The sequence below is a fragment of the Monodon monoceros genome, unplaced genomic scaffold (assembly GCF_005190385.1).
Source record: "Monodon monoceros isolate NGI ecotype Baffin Bay Population unplaced genomic scaffold, NGI_Narwhal_1 Super_Scaffold_4, whole genome shotgun sequence".
In the NCBI taxonomy this organism is placed as follows: Eukaryota; Metazoa; Chordata; class Mammalia; order Artiodactyla; family Monodontidae; genus Monodon; species Monodon monoceros.
Window position 1 is genome coordinate 44381260 of NW_021703781.1, and position 19250 is coordinate 44400509.

The window sequence follows — 19250 nt, forward strand, 5'->3', positions numbered from 1 at the left end:
GTTTCCCTCCGCGGGCCGCAGTGCATCATGCTCCGTGGCCCTTGCCGTCTCTTCAGGGTCTCCGTGGCACCCGTCGCGGCCCTGGCTGTGGCGCTGGTCTCGTCGCTCTCTCGCTGCTCCCTCCTGGAGCCGGAGGACCGCGTGGTCTCGCCGCTCAGCCCCTACTTCGGCACCAAGACTCGCTACGAGGATGCCAACCCCGGGCTGCTGCCGGACCCCGAGGCGCCACGGCGGGACCCACAACTGCTGGAGGAGACCTGCATCCCGGTACAGCTGGTCGCCCTCATCCGCCACGGCACCCGCTACCCGACCACCAAACAGATCCGCAAGCTGCGGCAGCTGCACGGACTGCTGCAGGCCCGCGGGCCCGGGGATGACCGGATCCGCGCTGCCGGCGGCGGCGACCTGGGCGCTGTGCTGGCCAACTGGCCGCTGTGGTACGCGGACTGGATGGACGGGCAGCTGGTGGAGAAGGGGCGGCAGGACATGCGACAGCTGGCCCTGCGCCTGGCCTCCCTTTTCCCTGTCCTCTTCAGCCGAGAAAACTGCGGCCGCCTGCAGCTAGTCACCAGCTCCAAGCACCGCTGCGTGGACAGCGGCGCCGCCTTCCTGCAGGGACTGTGGCAGCACTACCACCCTGGGTTACCGCCGCCCGACGTCGCAGGTGACCACCCCGGGCCGCCCAGCCAGTGCCCTGCCTCGGTCCTCCCCCAGATCCCGGACTTCCCCGATCCCAGCCTCTCCTTACTTCCTTCTGTCCCCAGCCCCCCATCCCATGGGATGTTCAGGACTTGGCTCTCTCCCTTATCCTCGTACATAATGTTCATTTTTTCATTCATCAGGGATGAGTTTGGCACTTTCTACGTACAGGACGCTGTGGTAGACGTTGGGGGATCCAGTAGGAAGGGAGACAGGCCAGGGCAGTTTTTGATCACCCATTCCCAAAATGAATTTCTCCATCTGAGCACCAACCCCTCTCCCCTTTCTCCTTCTCTGGCGACTAGTTCTGCAGTTCTGCGCACTTTTTTTTTTTTTTTTTTTTTTTAAATCTAGGACTTTTCTTCCTCAGGCTTTACTTCTGATACTAATACTATTTGGGTTTTGTTTTGTTTTTTGTTCATTTAGCAGCTTTTTCAGATATTAATTCTAGACCTACAACCTATTTTGGGAAGTACTCTCAAACTTTCTTTACTGCTCTGCTTTTTTCTCTGTTTTGATTTTGCATGTACTATAGAGTTACTCTCCTTGTAGCTGTGGTCCATGGTCATGGCACAGTACTTTACTAATTTATTCCACTACCAATACTTTTGCAAAGTTTGAGAGATCGTCTAGCGGAGCTCTTTTATTTCACAGGTGAAGAAGCTGAGCCTAAGAAAATGCCCTGCTGATTGTCCTTTCTTAGTTTGAGGCCCAGAATCCAGGTCTTCTGTTTTCCCTCAAATGATGCTTTTTCCTTAGAAAATGTTTTAAAAGTCACATAATAATAATAGCAAACACTTAATGCTTGCTATGTGCTAGGCATGCCTACATTTATTTCACAAAATCCTTACAACAGCTCTCTGAGGTTGATTGTATTTCCCCCCCTCTTAACCGGTGAGGAAACTGAGACGTAGAAACACTAATTTGCCTAATTTCAAATGAGTAGGCATGAACCCAGGAAATCTGATTTAGAGCTTGGTCTCTTAACCATTACACTGTATGTACAGCTTCCATTTGTCCTGTAACTTAAGGATAAGAATGAAAACATGACATTTTTGTGCCAGAGAGATGAACAAGTGTTAATACTTTCTTGATCAGCTTTAAGGTCAAAGTTGAGGTGAGGCATCATTTAGCTTTAAAAAGCCCAAGCAAAAAATAAATTAGAAGTAGACTGGTTTGTCATTTCTCTAATAGCATTCTCTCTTAAGCCGTTCAGCCATCTCCAAGGGGTTCTTCCATTGACTCTGTCATGTGTTATGACTCTGTCATGACTCTGTGGGTAACTCGGTTGGCTGACTTGTGTTTAGTCACTTGTTGAATCATGCTTTTTAATATAGCTAGACTTTTTTCCATTGATATGAATGAAGATTTCCCACAAATCTGTTAAATTAACTGAACGTTGAAAGCAGAACATACTTCAATATAGTACTATATATGTATATCGTGTATACCAGAAAGGGACTACTGGACCTCCTGGGATGAATGAATTTTTGCCCTTAGATGGATTATGAGAATGGGCATTTGCCAGCCATGGATCAAAATAGTTCAGGATAAGCCACCTCTCACTGTTTTCAGTATCAGAGATTAAACCCTTTGCTTAGCTGCTTCATTATTATCTACAGACAATTGTTTTGCCTGTTGTGTACATCTGGGCTTTGGAGGGAAGCCACTGAATTGGATTTTGTATTCTTACAGAAACAGAACAATGCCTTTGTTTCTATTTAAAGAATAGCAGTAATTAGATAATAGCAGGGATGAATTATCCAGATCCACTTAGGAAATTTTGAGGCCACAGAAAAAGATGACAAAGATCACTTATTTTCCTAGTAATTTCTTAAGAACTGTAATCTGATTGCCAATTAAAATTGGCAGAATTATTCATTTCAGGAGCTCCTGAAATGGATACACACACACATACATATAACTATTTTCACATACACATCTGAAGCAAAATGGTATAACTAGGCATAATTTTCTTATTTTAATTACAGAAATGTATACTTGGTGTTCTTTTCATGGTAAATTATTGGAGAAATGATGATTGGAATCTGTGTATTTTTAAATATGACTCTGAGAAAACTTAAATGACACCCCAGTAGTTGAAGCATGATTACGAATGCTTTTCTAGTATGTATTTGTTACCGAATTGGGGAAATAATGTTAATACATAAAATTCTAAATGGGAAGTTATTCTGGAGCTTCAGTTAGAAAATAAACCGAATCAGAAGCATCTAGCACAATGAAATACAGAAGACCTGAAACTTTAATGTATTTTGTGCTGTTGTCAGTAGTTTTTGTCCAAAGCAGTCTTTTGTAAAGGAACACAGGGCTGAGAAACTTAATTGAGAAAATAAAATACTCTATTTAGACTTTGGCTTAGAGTAGTAAAACAGAGCCTGTCTGTTGAATTCTCTCTCACCTTGTAATTAGAAACGTTGCTAATTTTTAGATTGTTTTCTCAAATTTTCTGTGCCTGATGGAAACAGTACTTAGGTAATAGATTTTTACACTTTTTATGACATTCATATCTAATTATTTTTGTTTTCTTTAAGAAAACATTCATTTCAGTTACCTTTATTTCATAATGTAGTATTGCTCTAACATTTTATTTTATCTTTGATATTTTCTGTTTCTTTAGTCTTTTTTAGCATATCCTCTCATGAGCTAACAATTATTACAAATGGGGAATAGTTTTGCCCTATGTCTTTCTTGAGCAGTGTGTACTTATTTCAGACATGTCAATGAATAAATAGGTTTTTAGGGTTCCTAACAAAATTTTCCTGGATATATATATATACACACACACACACACACACATACATACATACATACATACATACATACACACAATTATTTTTTTCCCTTTCAGACATGGAGTGTGGACCTCCAAGAATTAATGATAAATTAATGAGGTTCTTTGATCATTGTGAGAAGTTTTTAACTCAAGTGGAAAGGAATGCTACGGCTCTTTATCATGTAGAAGCCTTCAAAACTGGACCAGAAATGCAGAACATTTTAAAAAAAGTTGCAGGTATTTTGCAAGTGCCAGTCAACAACTTAAATGCAGGTAATGTGCCTATTATCTCGCATTTGAACTCTGAAATAGTTTAAGTGGTTTTTAAACTCTGAACATGGAAAAATATGGAAGCATAAAGTTATTCCTCTTAAAGGACCACAATTGATTTTATGTTGAGAAAATAATGTGTTCTAGGTCAAGAAAATTCTGTATCTCATGCTTACTATTCTTAAATTCAGATTCTTCTTTGAGTTTTATGTAAATTAATACACAAGACTCTTGATGTATCTTGGAATTTTTTTTTTTTGTTTTGAGGGCAAAGTTATATAAAGCTTCAACTCTAAACATTATTTATAAAACAGAAATTATCTTTTTCTGAATTATCTCCTCTTAAAGTGATACAAATGGAAAGTCATATAAATTCTTTAGCTTTTAAAGCAGTTCAGAAGTACATGTTAATGTTTTGAGAGGGGTTAAGTTTTTAAAAAGTACTGTGATTTTTTTTTTTTTTTCTTTGAAGCTTATACCTAGAGATGCTGAGAAAATGAGCAGTCATGTATGTCATAAGCTATTGCAGTGGATGGGTTGACTGTGCCACCTGGGACACTTTAGGGTGAAAGGAAACACTATTAATAATTATGCTGGGAGAGCAGGTGGAAAACCAAGGTACATGGTTACCTAGCAATGAGAAATTAAGAAAAAATAATAAGATTTTTTTTCCTGTTTTCTAGGAATGTATAATCCATACAGCAGATATTGACAGATATATAGAGTGTGATTTCATTATACTGTGAATAAATTTCCAAAGACTAGAAATAGGAGATGTTGGGAATAAATTAAGTAGACTAGAACATGTCAATCCTGGTGTCTGAATGCTTTATAAGGATCAAAAAAGTGAAGATGCCTAGACTAGCATCTAAAATTGAGTTTTTTCTCTTTTCTTCAACTGGCTATACATTGGGGTTGTTTGCAGAGCTTTAAAAATTATTTTATTTGGGAAATAATTCAAGTATATAGATAATAATAAAGGCTAATGAGTATCTGTATACCCACAACTTAGTTTGATCAGATTTTAACATTATGCTTCACTTAGTTGCTTTAAATAAATTGAGGGTCCTTTGTCCCTCTCTAGGATCTCATTCCTTTCCTTTTCTCCCAGAGGTAACCATTGTCATGAATTGAGCATTTAAGTCATCCCATGCCAGTTTTTATGTTTCTGTGACTAAATGGGGCATTTTGCAGATTTTTAAACTTTTAGGAATGGTATCAAACTATGGTATCAGTCTGAAATTTGATTTTAATTCAACTTTGCATTTTTTATTTAATGTGTGTAATTCTAGTTCTGCATTTTAAACTTATGTACAGAATCCCATTATATAATACCAGCAGCTAGCCATTATTCTGTTAGTGGGCATTTAAGATTGTTGAAGATTTTTTTAAAAACACTATTTCTAGTCTCTGACTTGACAAGGATTATTTGTATTTTACTGATGGGGTAACTGAGAGCAACTTTTTTTTGGAGGCAATATTAGCATAGTGGTTAAAATCATGGGTTCTGGAATTGGACTGTTTGGAATTCGACTATTCGATTCTTGACTTTGTTATATTATTGACTAACTCTGTGATCTTTGGCAAGTTCCTTAATATCACTGTGCCATAGTTTCTTTCTCTGTAAAATGGATATAGGAATTGTACCTGCCTCACAGGATTATTGCAAGGATTATATGAGATTAATTCATGCAAAGCATTAGCACAGTACGTGGCACAGAGTAACTGTTCAAAAGTATTTTAGCTATTTAAATACTTTTTTTTTTTGCATAGAAAGGTGATGCTGTATGTATTTTCTGTAACTTATTTTTACTTAGCAATGTATCTGTCTCATTTTTTAAAATTCTATTATTTTATAGGATATATATGATTACAGTTTTAGGTAAATGATAGTTAAAAATTTATTTAACCCATCATCAAGTTTTACTGGTCAGAGAGGCTGGAGCTAATACAGTCCAAATTCTTTATTTTATAGGAAATTACATTCCTACTAAGGTTTTTCTTAGTTTTTAACTCTTTCAAATAACGCAACAGTGGACATTCTTATAGTCTGCTTTTTGCACTTGAGAGTTTATAAGATAACTATAGGTAGAATTGTTGGGTTAAGGTGCATGAATATCTTACATCTTAACATATACTTCCAAATTGTTCTCTGAAGGTGTAGAAAAATTTATATCAACAATATGTGAGAATGCTCATTTCCCCCAATTCATCCGACAGTGGATATTATTAGTCATTTTGACTTTTGCCAATTTAATTAATGAAAAATGATATCTAGCTTTAATTTGCATTTCTTTGGTTACTTGTAAGGTTGAACATCTTTTCATATGTTTATTAGCTATTTCATTCCTTCTGAGGATTGCCTCTTCATAACCTTGGCCATCTTCTATTGACTTATTTTTTATGTTTTTTCTTATTGATCATAGGTACCCTTTATGTGTTATGGATATATTAATTATATGTCCTTTGATATTGCTTGACAAAAGAATAAATCCTTTGCCTATTTTGTGTTGAGACCCAGGAAGCCTAGAGTGACTTACCCAAGATAATTAGTGTCAGAGTCAGGTCTCATAGTGTGATTTTTTTCCCTCTTTGTTTCTCTCCTTCTTGACCCTTTGCTTCACCTTCCTCCTGACTCCTCAGTCTGCCTTTTCTTTGTTCTTTACCTTTTGCAGTCTTCTCTTCTTTTTTATATCCTTCTCTGTACTTGCTTCTTCTTAATAGTTATAATGTGAATTGTGTAGTTAAAAGAACTGTTCAATAAATGTTCTTTGTCATTGCTGACTTTCAAGTTGGGGACTAAAACCTTTTATAACTTTATCTCCCCTCCTCTAATCCTCTAAAAGTAACAAAATCAAGTTATGTTTTATGTAGTAAGTCCTTGGCATTCTATAGATATTCAGCCTTTGGAAAACTGCAGGAAATAGTAACCTACAAATTTTACCTTTTTTTTTCTCTCAGATTTAATTCAGGTAGCTTTTTTCACCTGTTCATTTGACCTGGCAATTAAAGGTGTTAAATCTCCTTGGTGTGATGTTTTTGACATAGATGATGCAAAGGTAAGTATTACTTTTGCAGTTTCTTTGCTTTTTTTTTGCATGGTTTTCATTGTTGTCTTTATTTGAAGCAGCTTTTCAAAAAATAAGCAGAGTAGGGAACATTAAGTGCCTTTGACTATCTTGTAATTTTCCTTAAAAAGAGAGATTAATTGTTCAGATAGGACCTACCTACTTGTAAATAGTTTAGGTTCATAAAACTCTGGAAAACATTCTTCCATTGTGATTTGATTTCTAAGTCCACCCAGTTAAAAACCTACTTAACCCATCATCAAATTTTACTGCTGGAAAGGATTATAGAGCTAATATAATCCAAATTCTTCTTTTTATAGGAAGCCAAATCTCAGAGAGGATGAATGGTTTTCCAAATACCTATTCTTTTATAAAGTTTTCATAATAAATAGAGTTCTGTTTTCTACCCAGTGATGGCAGTGATTCATCTTGGTTCTGCCTGGCTACTTTGTATTCCCTTTTGTTCCTCTTCATTCATGTTGTTTCTTTGTAGACTTTTAGACTCTAGAGAGAGAAGGGCAGACAGACCTCTGGTGAGTATAAAGGAGGCAAATTCTGGTCAAATCTGGGATGCTGGGAGCCAGAGAGGTGGGGTAGGAAAGTGTTAATTGTTTTCTTAAGTATTGAGGATCAAGGCATTGGATAGAATTCTGATGGATGAGAGTAAGATGTATCTTTATGTATGGGTCATTCAGAAATATGGACTTTAGAAACTTCAGTCATCCCTTGCATATATATGGAACCTTCAGCATTCTGTATGAAAATCAATTATTAACTTCAGAATTTAACCTCAAATTTTGAAAAGAAGTGTACTATTTGTCAGTTAGAAGCAAGCTTTTAAGCTGAGAGCTAATGTACATTTGAAAGTAAAACAAGTGCTTTATTTCGTTAATTAAAGACTAAAGTGACCAACAACCAGATTAAAGGTGATTTTTCTGTAGTATTATGCCAATGCAGATGTAGGGCTTAGCCGGTAAGTTGGAAGAAGGGAAAAGAGCCCTCGATGGATGCTTGCTCTAGGATGCTGAGCGCCAGAAGTAATAGGTGTATGTATTTCCTCTCTGTGCTCCTGAATTGCCCCCTGATGATCTACTTTTTCTCTGTATCAAGTACTCAAAACACTTCTCATCTCCTCTAAATGTCCATAACTATCACTTCAGAAACATCCTGGCCTACTCTTCTTTGAAATACTCTATGCTTAGGATGATCATAAAATTTATGTTCTAAATTGAATACTTTATTTTTTATAAATTTATTTATTTATTTTTAGCTGCATTGGGTCTTCGTTGCTGTGCACGGGCTTTCTCTAGTTGTGGCGAGTGGGGGCTACTCTTTGTTGTGGTGCGCGGGCTTCTCATCGCAGTGGCTTCTTGTTGCGGAGCACAGGTTCTAGGCACGCAGGCTTCAGTAGTTGTGGCACGCAGGCTTCAGTAGTTGTGGCTCGCAGGCTCTAGAGTGCAGGCTCAGTAGTATGGTACATGGGTTTAGTTGCTCCACGGCATGTGGGATCTTCCCGGCCCAGGGCTCGAACCCGTGTCTCCTGCACTGGCAGGTGGATTCTTAACCACTCCACCACTAGGGAATCTCCTAAATTGAATACTTTTAAAAGTGAAAGGGGAACCAGTAATAATTACACCAGTATAGGTATAAACTGAGACTTATGGTCACCATTCACTTGTGTCAAAATTCCTCACCTCCCTTTTCTCCCTACCCAGATTGCTGTAGGGGAAAAAGCCAATAAACAGAATTGAAGTGATTTTCAGTATTGTGTAAATGACTGAGGGGTGTGGGCAAAAGGGAAATTTACTTTTTAACAGAAGAACAACTTATTTGCCCAAGTTACTACAGTTGTTGGAATATTTGGCATATGCTTACCTGGCTATCTGCCCTTTTTGTATTCTGAGTAGCTATATCCATGTGGTCCCTTACTTCCAAAGACCGACAACTCTGTGCTTTTATTTCCATATCGTAAAAGATGGAACTATTAGGTGACTTAGATTCTATGCTACTTGTTTTTCTTTTCCTTTTATTTTTAGGATTACCCTTTTATCTCTTTATTGCATATGAACTTCTCTCTTTTTTTCCCCACAAATTATTTTGAAAAATTTCAAACTGACAGAAGTTGTAAGAATAACAGAATGAACATTCATGTCCTTCACCTATATTCACCAGTTTTTAACCTTTTTTTGCCACATTTGTTTTTCTTTCTTTATAATCTATTAGTTTCCTATTGCTGCTATAACAGATTACTGCAAACTTAGTGGTTGAAAGCAACACAAATTTATTATCTTACAGTTCTGGAAGTCAGAAGTCCAAAATGAATTTTACAGGGCTAAAATCAAGGTATCAACAGGGGGCTGTGTTCTCTGGAGACTCTAGGGGAAAATCTGTTCCTTGCCCTTTCCAGTCTCTAGAGCCCACCTGCATTCCTTGTATCACTATGACCACGGCTTCATTGTTATATCTCCTACTGTGTCCTTCCTGCCTACTTCTTATAAGGATCTTTGTGATTATTGGGCCCATCTAGATAGTCTAGGATAATTTTCCATCTTAAGCTCCTTAACTTAATCACATTTGCAAATTCCCTTTTATCATGTAAGATAACATATTCATTGGTTGTAGGCGTTAGGATGTAGACATCTTTGAGGGACATTTATTCTGTCACATATATATGTAACCTTTTTCTTTCTAAACATCAAGACACTTCACCCTTAAATACTTGGACATACATCTAAACAAGAAACTTCTCCTACATAATCATAATAAAATGTAAATTTACATATGCATATATAGTACAGTATTGTCTAATATACAGTCAGTATTCGTGTTTTCACACTTGTCTTAATAGAATCCTATATTTATAGCTTTTATTTAAAAAAAATTTTAAACATCTTTATTGGAGTATAATTGCTTTATTACAGTGTGTTAGTTTCTGCTTTATAACAAAGTGAATCAGCTATACATATACATATATCCCCATATCTCCTCCCTTTTGTGTCTCCCTCCCACTTTTTTTAATTTTTAGATTCAGAATCTAATCAAGGATCATTCATTGTATTTATTTGTCATGCCTTTAATCTAGAAGAGTGTTCCAGCCTTTCTTTTGTCTTTTATACACTGGCATTTTGCAGGCATCTAGGCCAGCTTTTTTGCAGAATGTCTTTGTGTCTGTTTTTTCACTTAAGATTAGATTGGGGTTTAAACATTTTTGACAAGAATACTATACAAGTATTCTCATATAGTGTGTCTAATCAGAAGGAATGATGTCAGTTTGTCACATCACTGATGATGATATGTTTGATGATATGATTAAAGTGGCACCTTCCAGATTTCTCCATTGTGTAGGTACCTTGAAACAACTTCTCATATTTTTTTTGAACTTTATTTTTTATACAGCAGGTTCTTATTAGTTATCCATTTTATACATATTAGTGCACATATGTCAGTACCAATCTCCCACTTCATCCCACCACCACCACCCCCCACCACCGCTTTCAAAGAACTTCTCATTTAAATGACCATGATTTGAAAATTTGAAATACATGTTTAAATTAATTGAATAAGAGACTTTCTTTTTATATAGTAAAAGCAAATAAGTTAGATTCTTCATTAAAAAATATAAAGTTTTCTTTTTTTTTTTTTTTGTGGTATGTGGGCCTCTCACTGTTGTGGCCTCTCCCATTGTGGAGCACAGGCTCCGGACGTGCAGGCTCAGCGGCCATGGCTCACGGGCCCAGCCACTCCGCGGCATGTGGGATCTTCCCGGACCGGGGCACGAACCCGTGTCCCCTGCATCGGCAGGCGGACTCTCAACTACTGCGCCACCAGGGAAGCCCTAAAGTTTTCTTTTGATTTAGATGTTTCCTGTGATTTTTTTTTTCTTTTTCAGTAATTTGACACAAAAATCTCTGCTTAGGACTTTTCACTATGAAATAGGTTTACATACTGAAGTATTTACAGATGCAATAAAATGATGTCTGAGATTTGCTTTAGCATAATCCAGTGGTGGTGTTAGGGGCATAACTGAAACAGAATTGGCCAAGTGTTAATTGTTGTTGAAGTTGGATGAGAGGTACGTGGGGGTTCATTCTCCTGTTCTCTATTTTTCTGTTTGAAATTCTTTATTAAAAATGTTTTAAGGGGCTTCCCTGGTGGTGCGGTAGTTAACAATCCATCTGCCAATGCAGGGGACACGGGTTCAAGCCCTGGTCAGGGAAGATCCCACATGCCGCGGAGCAACTAAGCCCGCATGCCACAACTACTGACCTGCGCTCTAGAGCCCGCGAGCCACAACTACTGAAGCCCGCGTGACTAGAGTCCGTGCTCCGCAACAACAGAAGCCACCACAATGAGAAGCCCGCACACCGCAACGAAGAGTAGCCCCAGCTTGCCGCAGCCAGAGAAAGCCCACGCACAGCAACGAAGACCCAACACAGCCAATATAAATAAATAAAATAAATTAATTTATAAAAAAAATGTTTTAAGAATTAAAAATGAATAGAAATGTATGAAATTCTAAGAATTCTGGATATTATTAGATATCCAAGACCTTATGATATGCTGGTCCATCTGTGCCTTCATTCAGCAAATATTGTTTGAGTGCCTGCTCCATGCCAGGCACTTGGTTGAAACTGAAGATACTAACATAAGATAGGCATTGTCCTCAAAGAATGTCACAAGGAGTGAAAGACAAAAAAACAATTGCAAGACAATGGGATGGCTATAACAGAAGTATATATAATGTATAGTGATACACAAAGGAGGAAGTTGATTAATGGCAGTCAGGTAAACCTTACAAAAGAAATGACACATGAACTATGTACTTCTCTGTGGGATAGCTTTTTGCAGCTTTGTGTCTATCTTCTACTGTAACAAGTATATCTAGATTTTCTATCTCATCTGGGGTCGGTTTTGGTATTTAATATTTTCTTGTAAAAGTCATTCATGTTCCCCAGGTTTTCAGATTTATTTGTGGAGTTTGGCAAATTTATCTCATGATTTAAAAAAATGTCTTCCTTCTATATCTGAGATTATGTCCCCATTATTATTACTTATTTGTGTATCTGCATTTTCTTTATTATGTTAGTTTAGTGTCTACTAATTTATTATTATTTTCCCAAGAAACAGTTTAACTATGTTTTGAACTTTATGTAATGGAATCATCCAGTATGTGTTTTTTTGTATCTAGTTTTTTATCAGCATTATGTTTTTAAGATTTATCTATGATGCCGCATGTAGCTATAGTTCAGTTATTTTTATTGCTGTATAGTATTCCATTACGTGAATTACCAGTTTTTTAATCCATTATCTTTTTGGTGAACATTTGGGTTGTTTTCAGTTTGGGACTATTATGAATATTCTTGTGTATGTCTATAGGTGTGTATGTACACATTTCTGAAGGTCTGTGTCTGTAGTAGAATTGCTGGATCATAGGATATGCAGAACTTCAAATTTACTAGATAATGCCCAATTATTTTTTGGAGCTGTTCCAGTTTATATTTCTATCTTTATGCTTCTTTCCATATATTTTTTTTCTTGTTTTGGACTCTTTCTTTTTTAAATGATTATTTTATTTTCTTAAGTCTTTGGAATTCATGATACTGTGTTTATTTAATTATAGTTTTCATTTTCTCTGTAGCAGAATTTCTAGGGTGAGGGGTTTTTTTTCTGGCTATTTGTGTAGCAGTCTTGTTTTTAATTTGTATGTTTGTAAAGATACTAGCACCTTTTAAATTATTACTCATCTTTGCAGTGAATTCAGCTTTTACTTCTCAGATGGCCAGTAGGGATGAGCAGCTATTCAGAAATAAGTCATGTTCCTTCCAGTTTGGAGCTTTTCTCTGAGATTCTTTGTAGAATGCTTCTTGTAAAGACGGAAGATCAGTCTGTTTCCTGTAATGGTGTTATATACTGTCCAGGGAGGCTCCTCTTAGACTTCGTTCTTATTGTTTCAAGCAAAGGATTATTGGATCTACTCCTGCCAAGTGTACCATGTGCTTTGAGGATCTGTCTTCTGTTGGTTTTATCTGAGGGGTTTTGTTTGTGTTTTGTTTGATTTTCACTGCATTTGGCAGTCCTTCCTCATTTATGGTGGTGGCTCAGGGTACAGAGGTCTCCTAATTTCTTTGAAAGGGGCATTTGCATTTCTTTTTCATTCTTCTTTTTTTAGAGTGATTTCTGAGAGAAGAGAGCATATATATCTTAATTCCATCATCTTAAAACCCAAAGCTTTGTTTATATTTTCTAGTTAAGAGCACTTTCAGTGTTTCATTGCAAAATATGATGTTTGGCATAGTCACTAGTAGTTATCCTTACCAAGTTAAGAAAATTTCTGTTTCTTACTAAAACCTTCTATTTATTTATTGTTTTTAAGATCAGGAATGTTTGCTGAATTTCTGGCATCTAGGAAGATGATTTTTTTTTCCTCTTTAATCTTCTAACATAGAAATTACATTAGTACATTTTCTAATATTGAATTATCCTTACATTCCTTCTTTCTTATGATAGATTCTTTTACTGACTGATTTTTCTTCTAGTTATAAGTCATGTTTCTTGTTTCTTCATGTATTTCCAGTAATTATTTATTAGATACTAGACACTGTGAATGTTATGGTGTTGAATGCCTGGATTTTGTCTTCTAAGTATTGAATTTTGTTTTATTTTGCAGTTAAGTTACTTGTGGATCAGTTTGATCCTTTTCAGGCTTCATTTTTCTGAGTTTCATGCTCTCAACCTGACCTTACAAAACTCAGAAACAAAACCTTACTTATACACGTCTTTACTATTAAAGTATGTCTCTTCTGGGGTCCAGATTGAAGTCCTGGATGTCTTGGTATCTATGGAAGCTCTCTCTACTTAGGCCACTTGGAACATGAATTATCTCTCAGCCTTGTGATAGCTCTGGAATTGATCAGCTTACAACTCCCACGGCCTTTGGCAGCAGAATCAAGGGGACCCCCCCCACGATTTTTGGAGTTCTTTTTCTGTGTAGCTTCCTCCTCTCTGATACTCTACCCTGCTAATTCCAACCACTTCAGACTTATTAAACTCTGAGTTCTGACTCCTAAACTCAGCAAGACTGCCGAATTCTGCTTGACATCCTTTTCCCTGTGCCACAGTTTGAAGCGCCTCTCCTTTTTCATTTCTGATACTATTTTTGTTTTATTTCTTGAATAGATTTGGCAGAACTTTATCTAATTCTTTTTATTTTAATTTTTAACGTTTACTTTGTCCCTTTTGCTAACTTCTTAATTTAATTGCCTCTTTAATATATGTTTAGTTTTGTGTTTGGTATATGGCAGTGGCCTACCCTTGCTCTTGCTCTTAAACTTACGGCTTGCACTTAATTTCTCTAGGGACTCTTCTGAGAAGAATTGCTCATAACTACTGTGTAGTCTTCTCTTGTACCTCTTTTGGGTTGCAAGATTTAGTCCTTTATTTTTGTTGTTGGATCAAATGATACATGAGTACAAGTTTGACATTCAGATAAAGGCTACCTTAATCACCAACTCCAATTCAAGACCTCTCCACAGAAATCTACCACTCCTGTCAGTTTGATGTGTGCTTTTCAACCTTTTCTGTGCTCTATTTGTAATTTATACCATTCTTAGAAATGTAAGCAGTGTAATTGTGTGTGTATTTTGCTAGTAAATGATATTATACTGTATTATTCCTTTTTTTTTGTCTTTAACAAATATGTTTATTGTACAAAGATTACCCCTCATATAAATTACTGCAGCAGGGCTTCCCTGGTGGCGCAGGGGTTGAGAATCCGCCTGCCAGTGCAGGGGACACGGGTTTGATCCCTGGTCCGGGAAGATCCCACATGCCATGGAGCAACTAAGCCTCTGTGCCACAACTACTGAGCCCGTGTGCCTAGAGCCCGTGTACTGCAGCAAGAGAAGCCACCACAGTGAGAAGCCCACATGCAACAACGAAGACCCAACACAGCCAAAAATAAATAAAATAAATAAATTTATTTTTAAAAAAATTACTGCAGCACACAACTACAGGAATTCACAAAGCAATTGACATTTATTGAACAACGTCTGTGTGCTAAGGGCATTTTTGAGGGCTTTGCACAATTCTCAGGAGGTACTAGAACTCTCAGTTTGCAGATAATGAAAGTAAGACTCAACTAAATTATGGGATGTGTCCAAGATTACAAAGCTAATAAGGAAGAGATCCAGCATTTGAATTAGATCTGTGAAAGGCGTAAGGATCAAAACACTGAAAATAACTGACCAGAGCTTCCCCTTGCATAGATGATAGCTTGCAATTACTTCTCATGAAAATGAAGAAGGAAAATTATGTATTCCTTTGCTAGTCCGCAATCAAGATGTCAGGAGTATTGGTCTCCTCAGAGAGCTGTAAGAGAAGTTTCTGTTCCAGGCCTCCCTCCTTGACTTACAGATAGCTATCTTCCTTCTATACATATCTGTGTACAATCCTTCCCCACCATCTTGTTCTTCTCCTGCTACCAACAGCAGTTAGACAACATACACTGGGTTTTATACAAAAACCCAGTACATAAAGAGCACTCTGGCCATGATAGGTTCAGAAATGGCATAATATTACCCCACTGAACTACAACAATAATAGTTGGTGGGTCTGATCTATTGCAAGTAGCAGAGGCCAGCAAGTATTTATCATTCTTAACCTGCTCTTCTCATTTAGCAGTATGTTTTGGAGATCTTTCCATGTCAGTTCATGTAGATCTATAAATCTTATAGTATTCCATAGTATGTGTATATCATAGTTTATTTAAGCCTCTACCTATTAATGAAATTCAGTTATTTCCAGGAAATTTTGAGGGGGGGCTCCTTTAAGCAGTGCTACTCTAAGATATTCTTGTACATTGTCTCTTGTGTTCCTCTGTGAATATTAGTTTATAAGAAACAGAATTAAACGGGCCTTAAAGATGTGTTTTTGTGTATTTTGCCAGTCTGTCCTTTAGAACATCTGTATTAATACACATTCCTTCTAGCACCAGTTTTCCATATCCTTGGTCTACTTTTTTTTTTTTTTTTTTTTTGCTATGTTGGGTCTTTGTTTCTGTGCGAGGGCTTTCTCTAGTTGCGGCGAGCAGGGGCCACTCTTCATCGCGGTGCGCGGGCCTCTCACTGTCGCAGCCTCTCTTGTTGCGTAGCACAGGCTCCAGATGCACAGGCTCAGTAGTTGTGGCTCACGGGCCTAGTTGCTCTGCGGCATGTGGGATCTTCCCAGACCAGGGCTCAAACCCGTGTCCCCTGCATTGGCAGGCAGATTCTCAACCACTGCGCCACCAGGGAAGCCCCCTTGGTCTACTTTTATTACTGTTTTTGCCAAACTGATACGTGAACCAAAGTAACTCATTTTCTATCTGGTTTCTACCTTCCTGAAATTCTTAAAAATTCCTGATTCACTGTTGGCACCTTCTGTGCTGTAATGAATATTCTTCTATGTACATTTTTTCTTTTTTCTGTATATATCTTTGCTATCATCTTAAAATAATTTTAGAAGAAAGCGGAGGTGAGCACATGTCTTTAACCCAGTATCCTGAACTGTCATGGATGCTGGATTACTGCTTGTGAGTACTACTAACTTGCTCTTGCATGTCAGTCTCTACATTCCCATTTGGGTTTGTGTCTCAGCATAAATCTCTGTGTCATGGACCTTTAGGTTCAGCCCTTAAATGCTTGAAATGGTAAGTATAAACTCTGTAAATGCTAAGATTCTACTATACTTTGTGTAGAATGGTGATTAAACAATGTAACCTTTTCTGAAAAAAATCATTATTAAATCAGAAAATCTGTTACATTAATAAAAATAGTAATGATTTTTGAAATTTATATTTTTAGGTTTTAGAATACTTAAATGATCTGAAACAATATTGGAAAAGAGGATATGGGTATACGATTAATAGTCAATCCAGCTGCACCCTGTTTCAGGATATCTTTCAGCACTTGGACAAAGCAGTTGAACAGAAACAAAGGTAAAAACTTAAAAAAATTTGTTTTTTGATGTATTGGGTTGGCCAGAAAGTTCGTTCAGGTTTTAGGATCTTACGGAGAAACCCAAGTGAACTTTTTGGCCAACCCAATATATTCTGAGTGCCCAGTTACGCTTCTGGAAAATGTTTTATAATGGGTGATTTTTAAAAATAGATTTTGCTTATGTTTTTTAAAAATAATTATACTTACAAAAGAATTAGATGACATATGTAAGTTATAAAGCATATAAACATATAAACCCTCCATTCAACCCAGGAACTGGAACATTACTAATAATTTGCATGTGTCTATTTATGTGTTCCTTAGTGACTCAATTTTCCTGCCCTCCCTTGCCCCATTTACTCCCTATCCCCTTTAACTACTATTCTGCATTTGGTGCATATCATTCCTTTGCCTCTATAAAAAGGCTTTATTATGAATATATGTGTGCCCAAACAATATGTTTAGTTTTGCTTAGAGACATAAGCAAATGGGACTTGTTTTTTTTCCCCCTCAACATTACATTTATAATATTTATCATGTTGTTGCATATACTGTAGTTCATTCATTTTTACTACAGTACAATATTCAATAATGTTCAATATTCAGTAAATAAATACCACAGTTTATATCATCTTCTCTTGTCAGTGGGCATTTGGGTAGTTTCTGATTTTTGCTATTATAAGTAGTGTAATTGTACATGGTTTCTGGTATGAATTTTTTTTTGTTTTTATTTTAAATGAGAGTTTCTCATCAAAAAGTCTCTGTTAACATTCATACTTCTCAAAGTTTAAAAAAAAACCTTTTCATAATTTGAACATTTGGTAGAATATAAACCCCATTTTATTTGATAAATATGCTTCCATGAAAGCTTATACATTCACAGTTGGAGATGAAAATCATGCTATAAACACTGAGACAGAAAGACTGAAGACGGTGTATTTAATTGGGTTGGCAGTATGAAGTTTTATATACATACAGATATAGAGAGAAATTATGTGAGTTTGTGGATATGACTTTAGTTTGTGGAATTTTCTTGGGTTTGGGAATTAGGGGCCATCTGTACTAGATCTGGTTTTCTTCCCTGACTTACAATGGTTCAACTTACGATGTTTTGACTTTTTGATGGTGCTGCAGAAATGATACACATTCAGTAGAAACTGTACTTTGAATTTTGATCTTTTCTGGGGCTAGCTATATGCAGTATGATACTCTCTTATGATGCTGGGCATTGGCAGTCAGCCGCAGCTCCCGGTCAGCCATGCGATCACGAGTGAAACACTGCTAATATACTTACGACTCTTCTATATCTATACAACCATTCTGGTCTTCACTTTGAGTACAGTGTTCAATAAATTATATGAGATATTCAACACTTTATTATAAAATAGGCTTTGTATTAGGTGATTTTGCCCAACTATAGGCAAATGTAAGCGTTTTGAGCACATTTAAGGTAGGCTAGGTTAAGTTATGATGTTTGGTAGGTTTTTGACTTATTGATGTTTTCAGTTTAATGATGGGTTTATTGAGACATAACCCCATCATAAGTGGAGGAAGATCTGTACTTAGTTTCTGCTACCAAACACTTTTTTGGGGCAAAATAGTCAAGGAAAATTCCCTCTTGAGATAGGCATTAATTTCTTTCCTGCTTGGTTTTATGAACTTTAAAACTGTTAGACTTTAGACTTTGTTCATTGTTTATTTGTTTGTCCCATTGTTGAATGTGAGGTAATTAAAATTGTGTCTGAAAGATTCTTAAATAACTTTTGCAAGGTTTGCTGTTACAATTTTATACCAGATTCAAAGCTTAAGTAAGAATTTTATCATTGGTGTTTTAAAAATAAGTATTTCTGTACACTGGAAACTACAAAGCATTACAGAGAGAAATTAAAGGTAACCCAAATAAATGCAGAGAGATACTATCTTTATGGATTGGAAGACTCAGATTGATCATCTGTAGGCTGACTGCAATCCCTATTGTAATTCCAGTAGGTCTCTTTGTAGAAATCGAGAAACTTATTCTAAAATCTATACAGAAATGCAAAGCACCCAGAAGAGCTAAAACAATTTTGAAAAAGAACAAAAGGACTTAATAAATACCTGACTTCAAAACTTATAAAACTATAGCCGTAAACAAATGGATCAATAGAATAGAATAAAGTCAAGAAATAAATTCCGATATATATGGTCAGTTTTTGACAAAGATGCCATGGTAATGCATTGGAGAAAAGAATAGTCCTTTCAACAAATGGTGCTGGAACAATTGGACATCCATATGTTAAAAAATGACAGACCCTTACTTCACACTCTGCACAAAAATTGATCATAGATTTAAGTATAAAATGTAGAATTAGAAGACTTCTAGAGGAAAATGTAAGACCAAGCAGCAAGGATATATTGTACAATGTAGAGACATATAGCCATTATTTTGTAATAACTTAAACAGTA

General features: G+C 36.7%; 1 protein-coding gene across 4 annotated transcripts in view; it reads left to right on the forward strand.

Annotated features, from left to right (window-relative positions):
• Nucleotides 1-21: 21 nt before the first annotated feature.
• The window catches only part of MINPP1 (multiple inositol-polyphosphate phosphatase 1), a 95711-nt gene continuing 76482 nt past the window's right edge, over nucleotides 22-19250 (forward strand). For 3 of the 4 annotated variants that reach the window (XM_029201053.1, XM_029201054.1, XM_029201052.1), the window contains exons 1-4: nucleotides 22-664; nucleotides 3569-3766; nucleotides 6725-6822; nucleotides 16671-16804. In XM_029201053.1, the coding sequence (XP_029056886.1) occupies nucleotides 28-664; nucleotides 3569-3766; nucleotides 6725-6822; nucleotides 16671-16804 (1067 nt within the window). In that variant the 5' untranslated portion in view covers nucleotides 22-27. The remainder of the gene's footprint in view (nucleotides 665-3568; nucleotides 3767-6724; nucleotides 6823-16670; nucleotides 16805-19250) is intronic. The other variant, XM_029201055.1, reaches the window with a different exon arrangement.